Genomic DNA, 18645 nt, shown 5'->3' with positions numbered 1-18645 from the left:
ATTGTGAGAGTTTTCAATACATCACCTACCGAACTGAGTAGATGTGAGAAAAGATCCGAAATCATTGCAGCTGAATTATCCAACCTTGATATAATTTAAAAATCACAATACTTTTAAAAAATTATATATCGATGAGCCAGTCAGCCTCTTCATATTCAGCCAGCAGATAGTTCTGGACACTATTATACCAAGACCAAGATAATTAATTTACTACTTAAAAAACAACAACTATAAACTTAAGCTAGTTGAATTTGGCATTCAAAAAATCACCCACCTTTGAATGTTTCTTCTTTAAAGCACTCAGCTCCTTCTGCTGCTTCTTCATCAGTTTAAGGTACGTCTGCAATGGGGCAAAAATGTATTTTTACCTGTAGCTGAGTAGAGGGGTTAATTTGATCCTTTTCAACTCATTATTGGTACTGAAGCCTGATTACAGTGGTTTAGTTTCTCCAAGAGAATACACAAAATATTATTAGATGCCCAATTTAGGCACTAAGCTGTTGCAACTATGTGATAATTCCTTATTTTATTATGTAATTATACGACACTACAACAGTAACACAATGATGTTATTGTCACATTACTCATTAAATATTCATCACATTAACACCAACAGATTCAAGTGTCTCTGTCCTTTAATCAAGTTCCTTCTTCATCCTCAAACAGAATAACTGTTTCCTTATTATTTATGTTTTATCACAGATTATTTTATATGCAGTTATTTACTGCATGCAACTCCAATGTGACATCACAACCACTCATCACAAACTTAGGTCTCTGAGCTTGTAGCTTTTCTTAAACTAATTATTCATTATAATATCATAACATCATTTGTTACAATAATAGAATACTTCACTCTATTCTGTAACCAACTGCTATATTTAATATGTCTGGAGACAACTGTTATGAATTCAGGAAACACCAACCTTCATTTGTTTTAAGTCATCAATGCTGACATTAGGCACGAGGGCAGTATCTGAAACAGAGGAAAGTGATCTTCACCATGTGTACACATCTTGCCAGCATGTAGATAATACTAATCATATATATTAAATCTACCCTTCTTTGATTCCGCTGTGTTATTTTGGGTAGCGTTGGATGTCTGTGCCATGTCTGAGCTGGCCTGTGGCGTCACACTGGCCTTCACAGTGTCTCCTTTACCCTTTCCCTTCTTGTCATTCTTTGAGCTTCCGCTGGGAACATCTGCAATGTCGTTCTACACAAGGGAAAAGGGACTTAAGTGTGCAATTGCAGCATCATAATGAGCTGCTTTACTTTTGTTATTTTCATTAAAGATGAGTTAAAACTGCTGGTGGCCAGTTAATCAGGTACAAACCAGTTCTATATACTGAATCTTTGGATATGTGTGTTTATTGCCATGTGTACCGTGTCAATCCCCAGAGCCTTCATCTGGTCAGCTCTTTTTTCTGCAATGGTCAAGAACTTTTTGGGGTCTGATAGGGCATCCACAATTGCTGAAACACACAAAATATATCTTTATAACAGACCACAGACTTTAGGAGATTAATAATTTCAGGAAAATTCCCAATTAAGAGCCATCATACTGAAGTCCTCTCAACTCACAAAAATCTTCAGATCGAGTGTAAAAGCTTGTTCGTGATTACCTACTGCCTCATTATATTGGCTATGTCTACTAGCGCAGACTGGGGTAGAGGCGTACAACTGGTTGAAGTAAAGCACAGGGTTATTTTAAGTATCATACAGTGCTGTTTCTCTGGTAGGAACTGATTCCTGTAGCAGATCTTATAGAACAGAGCTAATGGTTACAGTAATGGTTCCTCTGTGCAAGCCCCTCGGCTTTATTTAATGACAATCCCAGTCGTCCTGCTCATTTGTATGCATCTGCCTGTTTTAAACTGTCTAATACTGCACATTCACTGTCATCATCATTTGCGCCATGCCATTACTCTGAATGTTCAGACCAACCCGAGGCAGAGTCAGTGAGGAGGAGAGAGAGATGCATTGCCTTCCTTTTATTGCTCTACTTCCTGCAGGCTATAACTTCATTGTCAGCCACAACTAAACTGAGTAGTAAAACCAAGTATGAGTAAAAATAATGTAAGTCTGCACTTCAACACCGAAGCTCATAGCCACATATACATGCATGACGTTTTATGAATGTTTTCTATGTACGTGTGTGTGTTTACAAGTATTTGTGTGTGCTCATCCAAGTCACCTCCAAAACCGTCCGGCACGTAGGTTTTGAGGATGATTTGGCAGAAGATGGTGGGCAAAGACAGGGGCTTGTTTCCTTCGTTCCTCAGCGAGATGTGACGGTAGCCAGCCTGCAGGCCATCCAGAGGAAGGATCCGCTGGCCAATCAGCTTGTTGTTGTCGTCATAGACGGCAATGCGCAGTACTGCCAGATCTGGTAAGATCACCTATGGGAGGGTGGGATGAAGGGAAATAGAAGATAGGATGGAGAAGTGGCCACAGTATAAGAAAAAGGCAGAGGCGGACAATAAAAGTCAGTCATCAGCCCTGATGTCAGTCCTCATGAAGTCCTCATAACTCTGATGTGAACACAGCAACGACAAATTATTTTGCATGAATTCTAGTAAGAAGCTCTTGTTTTTAACCTAAAGCAGGTGTCGCTAAGGGGGGAAGGTCAAGGATGACACTGAATGGGACACTATCAGAGGATGGTCGCCATGTGATACAGGAAAAATGCATGATAATATAACAACACACTGTATCTTACTGACAAGGCCATCTCCACCGTGGGCCTGTACACAGGGAGAACAGCATATCTTGCATATACTGTATGTGTGTGTATGAGTGTATGTGTGTGTGTGTGCGCACCACAGGGGAATAAAAGAGACTCTTAACTAGCATCATGTGTGGAGTTAAGTGAACGGAAAGAGGAGGATGATTAATACCTTGACAAAGGGAAGCTAAGAGATAAGAGCGAAGAATACTCACTGGGGATGAATGGCTGGTGTGTGCTTAGGCAAACGGAGCCTTGGTTACTGTATGTGTGTGCTTCCTCTGTATCGTTCCCTCTGAGTCATCTTCAGAGAGCTGTGCATGCAGGCAAAAGGTGTCGTAGCATTTGAGGGCATTTGTTTCCGTGTTGTGAGTGAGAAACGAGTCTCGCTAGCAACTCGGCTTATGATGCACTGTGTGTGAGTTTGTGAATGCGTGCGTGTGTGTGTGTAGAGCAGCACTGCGGCAGGCTGTGATTGATGGTGTGTGTGAAGCTAGAGTCACAGTCATGGCTGAGAGACTCCTCATTCTGCTGAGAGCAGCAGCTTTCTCTCTCTATGACTCAAATCTCTCCCCTCCATTCTCCCCTTTTCATCTGTTTGTGTCTCTTTCCTGCCCTTTGTTTCTTCTTTTGTGTGAACCATAGCACAGAAAAAAGAAATATCTCTTTCACTTGGTCACCTTTTCTCAAATTCCTTTTTTTCCCCTCTTCTGTTGACCAGTTAATTTTTTTACATTTTCAACTGCTCCCCAATTCATTTTTATTTTTGCTTTTTTCTTGTCCTCCTTCATCTTCCTTGTTATCATCATTTATTAATTTATTTTAGGGTAGGTCATCCAATGATCAGAGGATTGGCGGTTTGATTCCCACTTACTGGTGTGTGAATGTGTGTGATTGTTCTGGTGGTGGTCAGAAAGGCCATTTGCGCAGACTTTTTAGTGTTCAATGTTCAGTGTTTTTGTTTTACATAATTTTATGCTCTATCTCCCCCCATACAACGTCACTCTTTTCCCACCCCTCTTACTACCTTTCTGAAGACGAATGGTTCCTCGTTGTAAGCTGGGTTCAGTCCGTTGTTCATGACCATACGTGTGCGGAACTCTTTCCGGATGGTGTCTGTCGGCAGCCCGTACATGTCCACCTCAACGTATGTTCCTATCTTCTTGTCTGACAAGAACTGTCCTGAAAACACCTAAAGTAACACCAGGATGTCAGTATGAATATTTCTAAAGGATTTTACAGAAGCAATATTCAAAAGGTTTATTAAGTTCTTCACTAGGGTTGATCTGGTCATCGTAGATGTTACGTTAAATTCTGAAAAATTGAAGTAAAGTTATGAGAAAGGTTTTTTTTTTTAATGTACATATTCAAAAGTCAGAGCAAGAAGAAAGCACTTAAATTCCTCCCAGGATAAATTGTTAAGAGAATCGATTCGCATACATATGAATATAGTTCCATTTACTTATACATATTATAACTTGTCATTCCTGGGCTTCAACTGTTTTCCATTATGAATAGTGTCCGAATGGCCTGACCTGTACACTGCAGGTTGCAGCGATGACACCGTCCACTGGCGTCTCTGAGAAAGGGTCGAACGTCCTGTCTGACCGCCGCATGAAGTCGGGTTTCAGGAGGTACCTGACAGACACACAATAAATATGAGGAAACTGCACACACTCAAAATCTGTCAATCTTTTAGATGAAATGTGGGGAAACTGACACAACGTAAAATAGATAATACTGATAATAACATACTACAGTACTTTCAAGACAGTTTTAGTTTCAATCACATTATCCAATAATCTATTAGGAGAAAGGTGTTACTGAGGCTTGTTGTGTAGGACTGTGTCTTCACCTGGGGCTCAGAAAAGTGATATTAGTAATGATGAGTGTCTGCAAAAGCCCTGATCTTCCCACATATGAGATTTCCAGCATTAGCTGTAAAATCTCTGCCCTAGGGGACAATATAAGAACCGAGGGATGGAGACAGCGATGGAGAGAGGAAGAGATAGATGACTGCAGAGAGATTCAGAGGCGGGCAAAGATGAGCTTGCTTCCCCACAGCAACTCATTGGCTATTGGGGAAGACAGTAGCTAGTGTGGTCGCCGCTGGTAACCAGTAATGAGATGTGACATGCCTTAATTGATGAGCTCCAGAGAGGGGTAGAAAAGGGTGGGTTTGGTTGAATGGGATTGAGAAAAAGACAGGAGGGGCTGGAGTGAAGAGCTGTTCTCACCCGCAGGAGCCGTTGTACTCAAACTTCCCTTGGTTCAGCTGCATGGCCAGATCTGAGGGCGCACATGAGAGGTGTTTGGAGACAGAGACACAAACATGAGACTCTCACAACATCGTACCTAAAAAAAACCCAAGTTCAAAATCTGTTGATTATGGTTGTTTGAAACTTTCTTAGCTAAGAGAGACAGAGTGAAGAGAAAGAGAGAAACAGAGAGATACAGAGAGAGAGAGGGAGAGCGATGCACAGAGTTTTTACATTTCTTCTGACACTGTGTGTCTCCCCTCTAACCATTCATCCCTCTAACACAGAAGGTCAGCCTTGCACATGCTTCGCTCGCAGCAGGCCATATGGTCCAACCTCTTTTGCCTCTGGCCATGGGGCAGCAGCTGTTTTCCAACAGGCATCATTCACTGCATAGATGTGTAAGTGTGTGTGTGTGTCTGTGTCTTTGTGTGTAAAACAGACATAACAGATGAAGTGGGGGAATAGAGAAGGAGGACCTGATGCTGCAAACCGACATGCATAAACCTTACAGATACTAAAATCAAACATGTACAAAATCTACGAGTGTGTAAATTAACAAAAAAAGATGTTTGACCCAGTGAGGAGCATGATTTATTTTTTACAGAAAATGGTGAAAATACCATATTTTCTTGGTATAGTGAGAAGAGAATTTTAATTGAGCAAACAATGTCTTTACAGCATTTTTGCTTATGGATTCCAGAGCAAATCCACAGTAAGTCAAATCAACAGTTTCCTTTAATCACATTTTTAGATTAGAACGCAGTTCTTGAGGCTAATGGCCTTTATTGAAACTGCTTCAGCATGTTGCTGGCGAGTTAAATATTTTCTCCAATAATTAAAGCAAATTAAAGTCAAATAATTGTATTAGCATGGTGGAAGAATTTTCAAAGCTGTTAGCAATTTAGATAGACTAATTCAGGTGAAGTAACTGTTTAAACTACACTTTGAATAAAAACGGGATGCATAGGGAAAATCTTAATTATTCCTTGCATGTTTAAGATGTTGTTGTTGATTTGTAGCTCCTTAATCATCCCAACAACAATTATAGATGATAGTTTCCTTATGATGAACGAATAAATCAGATCTGAAGTTCACTGCAGGCTTCACCTAGGGCTTGATTTTTATGTGAGGTCAGAGTGTATTGTGAATATAATTATTATAACATTATTGCGTGCTATGGTACCTGGGGTCTGGAAGTTGAGTGAGACCATCTGGCAGCCAGCGTTCCAGAAGATCTGAGGCATGTAATTACTGGAGTCCACCCGACCCCCTTTGGGATAGATACGGCTCATCTGACGCTTGTTGTAACTGCACTGACACTAAGGATTTTTTTAAAGAGTGAGAGCATGTGTGTTCCAATGCATGTGTGGGTATACATTGAAGTGATTATGGACGTGTGCACCTATTTTTAGTGTGAACAGCTTGGACCATGCAGAGTTATAGCGAAAAACTGTGTGTGTGTGTCTGGCCAAGACACACAGTCCAAAAGGCACACTTACCTCCAGAGGCTTTCAATTCTTCTGTGACAGCAGAGTGGAAACAAATATGCTCTTATTTGGGTGACCTCAATCTATGAAGTTAAACTCAGAGTTTATTGGCTCATAAATTCCACAACTGAGTGAAGTTAACTGTGCTCAGTGAGGAAGAGTGGAACCCAAGTAGTCGTAATGGTAATAAAACATCAGAGAGTTTCCACTGTTTATTAAAGGAAATATAATTGGCTTTATAGCAATTTGCAGTCCATTGTTTATCTGTTGGCTGATGCTTAACTGCATAGGTTCAAAAGCAGCAACTGTTCCTGGATGACAGATTGCCAGATTAATTTAGGATGCGTGTCATTCTGCTATCCCCAAGTGGTCAAAGTGGTTAATTCAGGTTTGGAACATCCTGCTAGCATTAACCTTTTTTTATATTACAGAAGTAATATAAAAAAAGGACTTCTTTAACACATGAAGTCTAAAACATAATTATAAGACTTTGTATTGTTTAGACAATTCCAGTGTTCAGATAAATGCTGTATAGCTTTGAGCTTAAAGGATACTTCACAAACTCTATGGCGTTGGTCTTCAGATAACCCAGACCCACAGACTCATTAAAGGACGACATGTTATGGTGGATGTTTCTCTCTGAAACACAGGAAAAGGGAAGCAGATGTGTTTGTGTTACTTTGTTTTTAGGACATTTAGATAATTTTTAGATAATCTATTCTATGTATTTATAGACAAAAATCTAGCAGGATCATAGTAGTAAGTAATTAAGTAGGTACAAAACAAGTAAAGACAAAGCCAAAGCTCACCCTCAGCCAAATCAAAACTCTGGAACTTAACAGGTTGTGCGTAGTTGACCATGGCTGAGAGATATGGGTGGATGTTAGTAGTGGCTCCGACATATGTGTACTGAGCTATCAAAGCCTCTTCAGAGTCTTCTTCCTCCTCCCCAGCCTACACAGGACAAAAACAAAAACACAAGTACTCACACTTCACACACTTCAGAGATGACACTAAGTGTTTACTGAGAAGAAATTTTACGTGTTTGTGAGACAGAAACATGTAGCGATGAATGCATACCTTCTTGTTGTTGTCTTGGTCAGATGCTTCTGAGATATCTGTGATGTCTGTCACTTCTGTGGCTTCAGACATCTCTGTTATTTCATCTTCTGGCACCTAGAAACACATGTACACTCTAAACATCCATGTCCATACTTTCCTAAATAATAACATCTTTTTATTGAAGAAAAATGTTTTTATTCATTTTAAAAGGAAATAAATGTAGGTCTGTGTAAAACTGAAAGGTAACATAATTATAATTCATCTGTCTGCAGAACCACTTATGGCCAACAATATAGGGTACTCTTCTTCTGACCTTTCAATTAGTTTTTTTTAATGCAGCATGCAAACTATAATTAATCTTATTTTTACAAAGTAATGAAACAATTTTTATCAAGTTTGCCATTACACTAATCATCATTTTGTATGTTTTGTATTTTTTAATGCACTATTATCACTTGAAATATCCTGTCTTTGAGGTGGTGAACTGGTATGATGTATCCTGTACATCCTGTCTATTCCCTAAACCTGTAACTTCTTAAAATGTAGACCACAAAACAACTAAATCCCCAAAATATTCAGAATGTGATGAATTTTTTACATTTACTTAAGGGAAAATAGTACACACTTCATTCATTTAATTTTAATTTTAATTTTAAAAAGATGTGGTTCTGATTTTCAGTTGAATAAGAATGTGGAATGATGTTGTGTGTTCTGAAAACAAATGTGGTATGATAAGAACTGGAAATCATTATAAAAGGCTGATGATTTAAAAGCAAAGATTGAACAGTGTTCACAACCTCTTTTTTTAAATAATGGATATAATGACATAAGCTTGAGTATTCAGCTCATTTTAAGACAATTTGAGGGACAGTTTGTTTGCAGATGACTGCATTCAGTTTTCATTTACTTATCACACAGCATCCCATATGTTGGAGTCAGGGTTCCATATTTAGGAAAATTTATTGAAGGAAGCAAGGATTTACAATTAAGAAACCACTTTTGCATCTCAAAGACATCTAAGATGTTCTGTCAACCAAGAAATTTGCCAGTTCTTTATAATGTAAATGGTTCATTTTAGTATTCCAGAAGCCAACAATCCTCAAACAGATGACACACCTTCTTGATGCTGTTGTTAAGTTCTTCCTCTTTCCTTGAGCTGACAGTATTATTCTGTGAAACACTGTTGGCCTCTTTCTCACTGGTTGCCTCCGACAGACTGCTGGGGGCCTCAGAATTCAAATCCTTATCCTCAGCCTCTTTTTCTCCTATAGATACATACACAAAATGCAAAGAAATTGTATCTTAAGGCACAAAGTTTTTACATACACATTTATTCATGTGTATTTAGTCTTTATTTGACTAAGTTGTGACTTTATACAATTCCATGATACAGGGCACATCATGCTGACCATTCTCTGTGTCATCTTCATTCTCCTCTCCCATAATGATGGCAGGGGTGTTGGTCTCCCCTGCCTCCATGTGTTTCTTAAAGGCCTCTAGCTGTTCTGTATGACACACATAAACTTATTAAAACATACTGTATAGAACAAATTCAGAGTCAAGTAGTTCAACTGAGTTTTCTACGTACTCTGTTCAACTTCAGGTTTCAAGCGTTTATTTTTGATGAGGATTTTACGTCTGAGTTCAATTGGAGAGGGTAGGGGGCGCCCAGTTTCAATCTGACAAATAAAAAAAAAGTCCATACATTTAAATATACCATCAAAATATTGTGAGGTCTGAGAGACATTTTAATTACAAATTTAAGATTAAAATTTACTGGGAAGTTTTCCAGAGGCTGTTTGAGGAGGAAGTCACCAAAGAGCTCCTCACAGTACTTGGCCATCTTGTACTGCTGTGGTTTACTGGTGATAAATGCACACACATGCAAAAGCACTGGAGTCACATACGTATAAAAACTGTAATCACAATAGTAAAACCCTTATACATAAATCTCCTTGTTTATTACTAGAAACCCACATACCTGCAATGGTTTTCAAAGGACAAAATAACAGGATACTCTGAAGTGACAAACGCTGTCTCCTTGATGGCTTGGATAACATCCTGTTGGATGGTTGTTGAAGAAGAAGAAGTCACAACTCTAGGGGGTAACTCTACTTCATGCAAAAATATTGAAGTAACCAGAAATTTAAACTTTTCCTGTGTGTGTTCACCTTGAACAGAATGTCTGTGCACATGGCCTTGCCATGAGTGATAATTGGTTCCTGGTCTTCTCCTTTCCCATCCCAGCAGTCCAGCTCCACACACCTGAACAGACCGAACAAATACAATATATAATACAATACACAAACAGAGGAGACTGACTTCAGCTTAGCCACATAATTATGCTATTTATGTGTAAACAGCATATTTATGTATATTTAATGTATAGTTATTGATGCAGTGGAATGTGTGTACATGTCACATTTTCACAGGTAACGACTATCTTCACAAACAGCTTACTAACCTGCATCCAGACAGTAGGACCTGGCGGTACATCTCAACCGAAGACTTCCCCCCAAACTGTCGCCCTGTCAGGTAAGTGTTGTGAGAGGAGCTTATAAAGTAGTGGGCCAGCGGCTGGTCCATTTCCTGGTATAGTTCTAGCCGGTCCAAGAAAACTGGAGCGTTTTCATCTGACATCAGGTACCGGCAGAACCCATCACTGGACATGCGACCTGGTGAAAAGGGATACCAACATTTCCTTATCTGATTATCTGACTATTTATTATACAGTCGATACAATTAAATGACAGTATAGAATATACCACTGAATTGTAAACTACTTTATATTATAATATATACAGTCAATAGGAGAGTGTAGATTTACTCTATAGATTAAAGATAAGTGATAATGAGTCACTGTGAAAGAGCTAACATAAAGGAGCTTTACACGTTAAAGCCAAATCAGATTAACTGTAATAAAATATTTAATGGGATGCACGACTACATGTGTTGTTATTATGTTATTATTATAATTACTATTACTATTATTATTATTATCATTACTATTATTATTATTATTATTGTTGTTGTTGTTGTTATTGGAAGTAAACTGTGCTGTCTAGAAAACACATTGCAGTTTCAGAGGTACACAGGCAGATGGCAGCACAGCCTTATCTATCTCATTTCCCATCTTCGGCTCTGTTGTACCTTTCTTCTTCAGCTCATCGTCTCTCTCGTACTTGTCGATGATCTGCATGGCTCTCTTAGGGTCGTAGAATGGGAACAGGATCTCATTTAACCTAGGATCACGCTGGTTCTGACGAACAACAAACATACAAACAGATTGATCCACACACATTGTACACAACCAGACTTGTGTCCAAATCAACTGGATATACAAGATATCTTACATTGACACACAGGACAGGGAAGAATATTAATGCCACATGAGACAAGGTACCAACAGTGCTCATCAAAAACATTTCCTTATTTGGACTACAACCAAATGATTAATTACACTTGATCTTAATGGCTTTCTTACAGTGGCCTTGAACAGAGAGCACTCAGGTATGAGTGTAACAAAGAAGATTTAAGTCTGAACTGTAAGCCACACTAACAGGGGCAATGGTGAAGGATTTGTTTAAAAGCAAGTCCTATGTGTTGCAAAAGGTTAGACAGCTCTAATTAAACAAAAATGCAACACCAAAACAATGTTGTGATGCCACTGGCCACACACTAAGCAAAGTGGGAATTCATCTAACTAAAGCTTTGGCTGAGCAGGTTTCAGCCACGCAGGAGAGCACGGTCACGGAAAACAGACAGCAGGAAGCAAGATGACATGAGCAGGAAACAACAGAACGGTAACCTCAACCCTCCCATTGCTATGGCAACACCAATCTATCAGACACAGGGAGGCAAGCAGCAACAGGGAGGATACAGAGAATGATGAGGGTGGGAACGCAGAACAGGGGAGACAGTGGAAGTTGTCCTTGTAGGCTGATTGGAAGTCAAAACTTTTGTCAGTTTCATCGAGACACGTTTCACTTCATGAGTCACTTCATGACTAGTCTGACCTCAAGCACAATTTCCACAGAGCAAGATGAGGGTCAAAGGAAGGGGAGATGCAGAGACAAGCATGAGCCAGCAAACTACACAGAGAAGTTAATGAATGATAAAGAGCTTACTTCATTCAGAAAGCTGACTAACTGGTCTACAGTTAAATAATCAGTTTTGTTCCCATTGCTGCAAAGGAATTAATTAGAAAAAAAAATGTTATGCTTCTTGAAATAGACACCCGCACAGTCATTCATACAGTCTGTAAGTTAAAATGAGAAAGCATTGTCCAAAAACAGGATCATACTCAAATGTTACACTTTTAGTAAAAATGACATGTTATCCATTCATCCATGGATGGATAGATGGATGGATAACATGTTATTCATCAGTCATAATTAATGCTGAACTACAGAAGCAGGTTAGGCTGTCCAGACACAGTTAGTGCAGCAGGCGCAGAAATATTCATCCTGATTACTTGTTATACAGGTATAATAAAACATAAAGGGATGATTTTTAAGCTGTTTATTTGGAGGATTTGTCATGTTTTTAATTGATTTTGAAGCACAAGGTCAGTAAGCATTGCTTTCACAAGAAGATGGCAGGCTATAAAGAAGGACTCACATTTTCTTGAAGAGCTCCTCTATGTCTGTGCGAGGGCAGATCTTCTGTGTGAGTGCGTAGAAAATGTCAAAGGTGAAATCTGACGGCTCAATTTCGTCATTCTGTGGAGGGTAACAAAACATTTTTCACATGAGGGCTATAAAGCTGCTGATTTTAGTTCCATATGTGATCAATTTTACGACAGTCTACAGTCTGACCTTTCCACTAGGAAGGCCAAGATCCTTCAGAGCCTGAAAGATTCCCTTCTCTGTCTTTCCTGATGCAAATGTCCGAGTGATACTAAAAATGAGGGAAAGATATAGAAGTGGGTAGATAGACATGTTAAATGAGACACACTGGAAAAAACACCCAACCTGGCACAAAGATTGACTAAATCTCCTCAATTGAATTTTACCCTCTGACAGGAATTTTTCCATTAACGTTGGTCAAGAAGCACATTCTCATCCAACTAAACAAGAGAAAGAAACAGATAAACAAAGATGCACTCCTCAGGTCTCATCACTAAGATAATCACGACATGGTATAAAAGCACTTACTGTTTTTTGAGACAGGTCATTGGACAGACATTGTTGGCCTTAAAGTTGTGAATCACTGACCTCAAGCCCTCGGTCCACTTCTGCAAACAAAAAAAAATAATAATTTGAGGACACTCTCTAAACAGTGGCCAGCCAAAGCCCACACACACAGAACACATCAATAGTTTTAGTTTAGAAGGGAGTGTCTTTGGGTAGATGTACACAAATAAATAAAAGACCTCCTAATTCACAAACACGGACAAGCACATTTGAGACAATCAAGAATAAACAGTCATGAAAACATACATATATCAATAAACACAGAGCTGACATGCAACAAACAGTGGTAGTAAACATGAATGACTTAATGGCTGATGCATCAACGGGAACACCAATGAATACAAAAATGTTAAAAGGTTTGAACCCTTCTTGTTTCTGTCTCTGAACATCTTTGATTCCAACTCTCCCTCTATCCAATGAAAACTGGCATCTAAAAACATTTAACAAGGTAACGGCATGAGGTGTCCATGAAGCTGTTTGTGTGTCTGCAGATGTAAATAACTCTGACATCCACTGAGGTCTGCTGCTCAGGGCCACAAGCATGCTGGGAGGAGGTGATGTTTTCAAGGTTTGTGTGTGTGTGTGTGTGTGTGTGTGTGTCTGTGCATGCATGCATGTGTGTGTGTGTGTGTGTGTGTGTGTGTGTGTGTGTGTGAGTGTGTGTGCGCTCTAGCTATCAGACCTGCCTCTTGCTGAAGGCACCCATCACCATAAAAACACCCTTCACAAATACCTAAACACTGTGGAGATAAATAACAGGTCATTGCAGTCGCCATACCTGGATTTTAGTTTAGTTTGAGCCCAGGTGTGATCATTTTATGTTGGGGCTGAAATACATGATGTTATTTTCATCAGCTGTGACAGCTGTAATCATAGTGTTCTTATGTCACTGCCCGTGGGCCCTGTCTTATTTGTCTTAGCACCTGAATAATTTTCCTAGAACAATACAAAACATTTTCTGCAAAATCACAAAGTCATTCAAAAATTGTTAATTTATTCTGAATTTACAACCCAAGGATAAGAAATGGTATTATCAACTTAAGATGTGTTTGGCCACAGGTTTTTCAGTCATTGATAAGCAATGTGAATTTGTCACTTAACAGAATAGTTCACAGACTATCTGTTTCCTTTTATCTCAACGGATTTTATTTTTATATCAACTTAACTTTTATATCAAATAAATACTATGAAAATTTGTAAACCAAAAATAATAAAACTTCTTGAGAGATCGACCCATTTTGGCCTTCTCGTACTGTACATTGCATATTGTTCTCATCTGATTTCCACTCTTTTTCAATCATTCAGCCTCAGTGAACTCAATATTATTCTGTTTTATGTGTCAAAAATGACACAGAAAACAAGGATTGGCATGAAAAGTGAGGGTATGGAAATGTGTCAAAACAAAGATGTAGAGCTGTTTCTGTAATCGATGAGTCAGAAATGTCTGACTGACATGATCACAGAGTCAATGAAAAATGATTCTTTGTTTTGACTTCCTGCGTTCACCTATCTCTATCTGTCATTATTGTTAACAGATCTGTTCAGGACCTCACATTTACTACAAACATGATGATGGAAAACAAAAATGATTAATTGTGACAGTTCATTACCTAAACTAACCAACTTGAATTCACACTGCTGTCACACCAGGGGAAAACAAATTCGTGTTCAATTTAGGTCCACATATGAACGGCTACCGTCACATCACTTGACTGTTCTGATTCGATCCATAATGGGACGTGAATTTGACTTGTTAGGGCTACATGGGCATAAACACCAGATCTTTTCAAATCAAATTTTACTAACTTTCATATGTGGCCCTAGATTAGATCATATCTGAATCCTGGTCAGTTACACAAATTGAAAATGGTCACTGATGTGACTTTTTGTACAGGTGCACTACAATGCTGTTAGCATACAACCAGCACTGAGCAGATCACAAACAACTGATGAAGTGTTTGACGTTCTTCAGAGCAAAATGTCATGTGTACATCCACTACATGAGTATCTCTCTCAGTGATTGTGTTAATGAATGTCAATGATCGACACAACCATCTGAATTGAAAATATCGGATTGCATGTGAGTTGTGTTATTCACATTAACCTGCAATAAAACTTTGAGTTACACATGGACAAAAGTATTTACCCTGGCTGTGTCTGGGTTCTCAGCCACCATGAACATGAAGTTGAGGTTGACCAGATCTGTGCCGCTACAGATGCAGATAATACAGCCCTCTAAATCTGTCTCTATCTTTCCAATGGACTCAAATGATGAAAGGATCTTGGGGTCCTGAGAGAAAGGGTAAAAGTAAGACAGTTAAGCGGATATGCTGTCAGATGGATAAAATGCGTGAACACAGTACACAAAAACGAAGAAAATTATCCGCAGAAATGTTGTCAAAAACTGAAAACAAATAGGTAAAGCCATGAATATATCCTGTCCAGGTGTCAAATTATCTGATATTTAGAGTTAGTGGAGGGAAAGGAAAAAAAACACCCATATAACAGGAGAGTTAGTCAGCTACTCTGCATTGTTTCAGTTGGCAGGCAAACACTGCAGGTGAACACAATGGGACTTACAGTAGGCACATTGAAATGCTTACAGTCATTACAATGCCTTGGAGACTTAAAACTCTATGTAGCATAAAGAGCGCTACTGATATCCATCATGGAATACTGAAGAAAGATGCTAAGAAATTAGAATCGTGGAGACTCCTAAATGTCAGTGAGTTTACATGGGAACAGGAGTTACATTTGTCTCACAATTGTCTATACTTAATAAGACATTAGGTATTTATTTTTTGACTTTTAAAGGCAGCAAAGGTGGTTGTTGCACTCAAGGTAATCTATATTCCACATCACAGCAGAGATTGACATGACTGCAAACTTCTGTTAACTTAATGAAACAGGAAACCCATGAAACTGTTCAAATGCTATCAAAAACAGTATACTGTACTTCTTTCTATCTTTTCCAACATCAGTGTGTTCCCATCAGCACCATGGAACATGGAAACGTATTTGTATTGTATGATTGGATTAAAAGCTCCAGCCAACATTTTAAAACACCTGCCACTGAAAATTTATTTTATTTATTTTTCTTCCTCATTGCATTATCTGAGACGGTTCCTGCAACCATGTTAGCCTCCCGGAAGAGGCCTGGCAAATCATTTGTATTTAGTCTTGGAACTCAAAGAACAGTACGGAGGCATTCATAAACAAGAGCTGCTCTCAGCCTGTAGTATCTGTATATGTGCACATACACAAATTGTACATATGCATGAGTCCACACAGAAGACCAAGCAAACAGACCAGCTCCTTCCGTCAACAGACATACACAGCCTGACAATGGTTAGATACACAGCACACACCAGCGTCTCCTGTCAGGCTTGTGACTTTCTGTGGTCTGACAGGTTTGCATCCTAAAGAGAGCCATGAATCCACAATGAGACTCCTGCAACAGCTTTCACAGTTCTGAACAAACAGCAAGTACTGTTGACAAGGCCAAAACTGCATTAATCAATATTAGATATACAGCAAGCTTATAAGTGTGTGTGTCTATCTGGTTCCATATCAGTTAAATAAATGACTGGTTGTCAGCTGCACTGAAAATATAGAATAATGCAGCTGATCGCTATGTATGTTATCTATAACACAATGTCACTTCTGACAGAGACAGGGAGTCTCATGCCGAGCAGCTGCACACCTCAAGGCTGCTACATAAAGTTTTAAATGCAAGTAAACCCAGTCAGGGTGGGTAATTTGTTTGACACAATTTACTGACGTGGACCTGGTTAATTGTAGCATGGGCAGTGTGCCCAATGTGGCAGTCTAAAGGGAGTTTAAAAGGAATATCTCTGAGGAAGTGAGTAAATGCTTGAATAGGGGGCCGGACAAGCTTAAATGTTGTGAAAACAGTAAGTGAGGAAACTGTGTTTCCTGAAGTGTCACCTTTGGTACGGCTCCAACACGAATACTGTTGATGAGGGAACACTCAAGTACCTGGCCTTCCTGTGGGAATGATACAAACAAGGATAAGGAGATTATGACGGAGGAAGGAATGTGAAGAGGGAAACAGTGGCAACACTAAAACCTCTCACTGACAGTTATTAATCTAGGTCAGGGACATCATTTCTTTCTCATAATCAGGATAACAGCACTTCTTCCACTGTAAATTGCTGACAGATTAGCTGTTGTATCACCTATCAGTTCCGTTTGGGATCTGAATTTCCTTTGAGAGTCTTGAGCCCCAATGACACGCAACAAAAGAAGGTACAAAGAATGGTCGGACCTGGTTATGGTAGAGTAACTCCTGTGTGAATTTAATATCATACTGGTTTCCACTGAAAAAATCCTGGAAATATGTTTCGGAATAAAAGTCAAATATAGGGATTTTTTTAAACATTAAAATCATTGGTATGAATCTTTATTTCCATCTGCAGATAAATATTAAAGGCTTCCAGTTTTACTTTCCTACATAGGTTGATGAGACATTGATGAATTGCTTTTAGAACCAGACTATTTCCCACTACCTTGTAAGCATTGATTAAAATAAGCCCATGTGTTCTTATATAAATTCTCTTGGAACATAAAAGAACAAGTGGTACAATTGCTAAATATGGTACTGGGCATTATTACTGGATTAAAATTGAATACATGATGACGATTGTGTGCAGCAAGTTCTGTTTTTCTAAATAAGTTTCCAGGGTTGAAGGAAGGTTTGCATCACGTAAAAGATACTCCTTGAAAGACTGAGATGCTTTTATGCTGACTAAATATAAACATATATTTTTGAAAGAGCCCTTGGCATAGAGTAATACAGCACACAAATATGAAAGACAGAAGTTGTACCTTTCCCTCACTCTTCCAGGTGATGAAGAAACCATATTCATCTACCTTCATCTGGGAATTGGGCTCAAACATGTACGGGTCCTGGGGAAGGAAAGAAATATATATGTGAGAAGGTGCTTCATTGAACATGAAAAGACTTTGAACAACCCGCCTGTTGACACAGACAACACTTATGCAACTAGATGAACAGATGCAGCTAATGAATTTTCTAAGAGGAACCTGCCTGGCTAGGAATACACACCCATATAAGCACAAACACTGTACGTCCAAAGTCTGCATAAATAAATTCAGGATAACCACACAAACAAACACAACACCCAAATGTTGTATGCAAAGAAGAACCCTATTGCTCAGGCAAACACAATGTGAGATTAATGAGACCATCATGACCTGTTTGTGCAAACATCAGTAGAACACGGTGCTATGACGGGTGAGATGCACACATATGCATGAATCTTGCAGGGTTCAAATGGGCACCAGGCCAGCTAACATCATTCTGCTGAACACACATACTCTAATTTTCGTGTATCAGATCATGAAGAACACATGTATCAAACTCAAGGCCTGTGGACCAAATGTAGCTCGCCACATCATTTTTTGTGGCCCGCAGGAGCATAAAATGTCAGAGTGTCTAAAAATAAATGGGTTAAAAGTGTTTTTTTTAAGCCAAAAACTACATTTCCCACAATGCAGCAACAAAGTGACCTCAAATCAGTTCAGCAGAAACAAAAGTAAGATTAGCTAACTTGTCCTAACCTGACATTTAACATTCAATTCTTTCAGAAGCGGTGACACACACTGTTGAATGACAGAGTCAAAGTGTGTGCATTTTTTAATTCCCAAACCCACACACGTGGAAGGGATCAAACAAAACAGACAAAAATAGAATGGGAAATGGTAGCTGAGTCACTCTAATATTAACAACACACACGCACGCACGCACGCACGCACACACACACACACACACACACACACACACACACACACACACACACACACACAGAGCTGGCTTTGTATTTGGGGACATAATGTCAGCTAAAACCACCGTAAATACCATCTGAAAT

General features: G+C 39.1%; 1 protein-coding gene across 5 annotated transcripts in view; it reads right to left on the bottom strand.

Annotated features, from left to right (window-relative positions):
* Positions 1 to 18645, bottom strand: part of LOC137612995 (1-phosphatidylinositol 4,5-bisphosphate phosphodiesterase beta-4-like) — a 60484-nt gene that overhangs the window by 6143 nt on the left and 35696 nt on the right. For all 5 annotated transcript variants that reach the window (XM_068341746.1, XM_068341745.1, XM_068341749.1 and 2 more), the window contains 28 exons: positions 17582 to 17662; positions 16682 to 16741; positions 14880 to 15023; positions 12695 to 12774; positions 12553 to 12606; positions 12356 to 12437; positions 12159 to 12259; positions 11666 to 11723; positions 10689 to 10797; positions 10003 to 10213; positions 9710 to 9803; positions 9520 to 9599; positions 9316 to 9400; positions 9127 to 9217; positions 8948 to 9043; positions 8655 to 8803; positions 7557 to 7652; positions 7286 to 7430; positions 7031 to 7115; positions 6173 to 6297; positions 4966 to 5017; positions 4264 to 4366; positions 3756 to 3920; positions 2198 to 2402; positions 1387 to 1475; positions 1060 to 1216; positions 927 to 976; positions 275 to 340 (listed from right to left, as the gene is read on the bottom strand). In XM_068341746.1, coding sequence (XP_068197847.1) covers positions 275 to 340; positions 927 to 976; positions 1060 to 1216; positions 1387 to 1475; positions 2198 to 2402; positions 3756 to 3920; positions 4264 to 4366; positions 4966 to 5017; positions 6173 to 6297; positions 7031 to 7115; positions 7286 to 7430; positions 7557 to 7652; positions 8655 to 8803; positions 8948 to 9043; positions 9127 to 9217; positions 9316 to 9400; positions 9520 to 9599; positions 9710 to 9803; positions 10003 to 10213; positions 10689 to 10797; positions 11666 to 11723; positions 12159 to 12259; positions 12356 to 12437; positions 12553 to 12606; positions 12695 to 12774; positions 14880 to 15023; positions 16682 to 16741; positions 17582 to 17662 — 2913 coding nt within the window. The remainder of the gene's footprint in view (positions 1 to 274; positions 341 to 926; positions 977 to 1059; positions 1217 to 1386; positions 1476 to 2197; positions 2403 to 3755; positions 3921 to 4263; positions 4367 to 4965; positions 5018 to 6172; positions 6298 to 7030; positions 7116 to 7285; positions 7431 to 7556; positions 7653 to 8654; positions 8804 to 8947; positions 9044 to 9126; positions 9218 to 9315; positions 9401 to 9519; positions 9600 to 9709; positions 9804 to 10002; positions 10214 to 10688; positions 10798 to 11665; positions 11724 to 12158; positions 12260 to 12355; positions 12438 to 12552; positions 12607 to 12694; positions 12775 to 14879; positions 15024 to 16681; positions 16742 to 17581; positions 17663 to 18645) is intronic.

The sequence above is a fragment of the Antennarius striatus genome, chromosome 19 (genome assembly GCF_040054535.1).
Source record: "Antennarius striatus isolate MH-2024 chromosome 19, ASM4005453v1, whole genome shotgun sequence".
In the NCBI taxonomy this organism is placed as follows: domain Eukaryota; kingdom Metazoa; phylum Chordata; class Actinopteri; order Lophiiformes; family Antennariidae; genus Antennarius; species Antennarius striatus.
The sequence above is the reverse complement of the archived record's forward strand: the minus strand, read 5'-3'. Positions and strand labels throughout refer to the sequence as shown.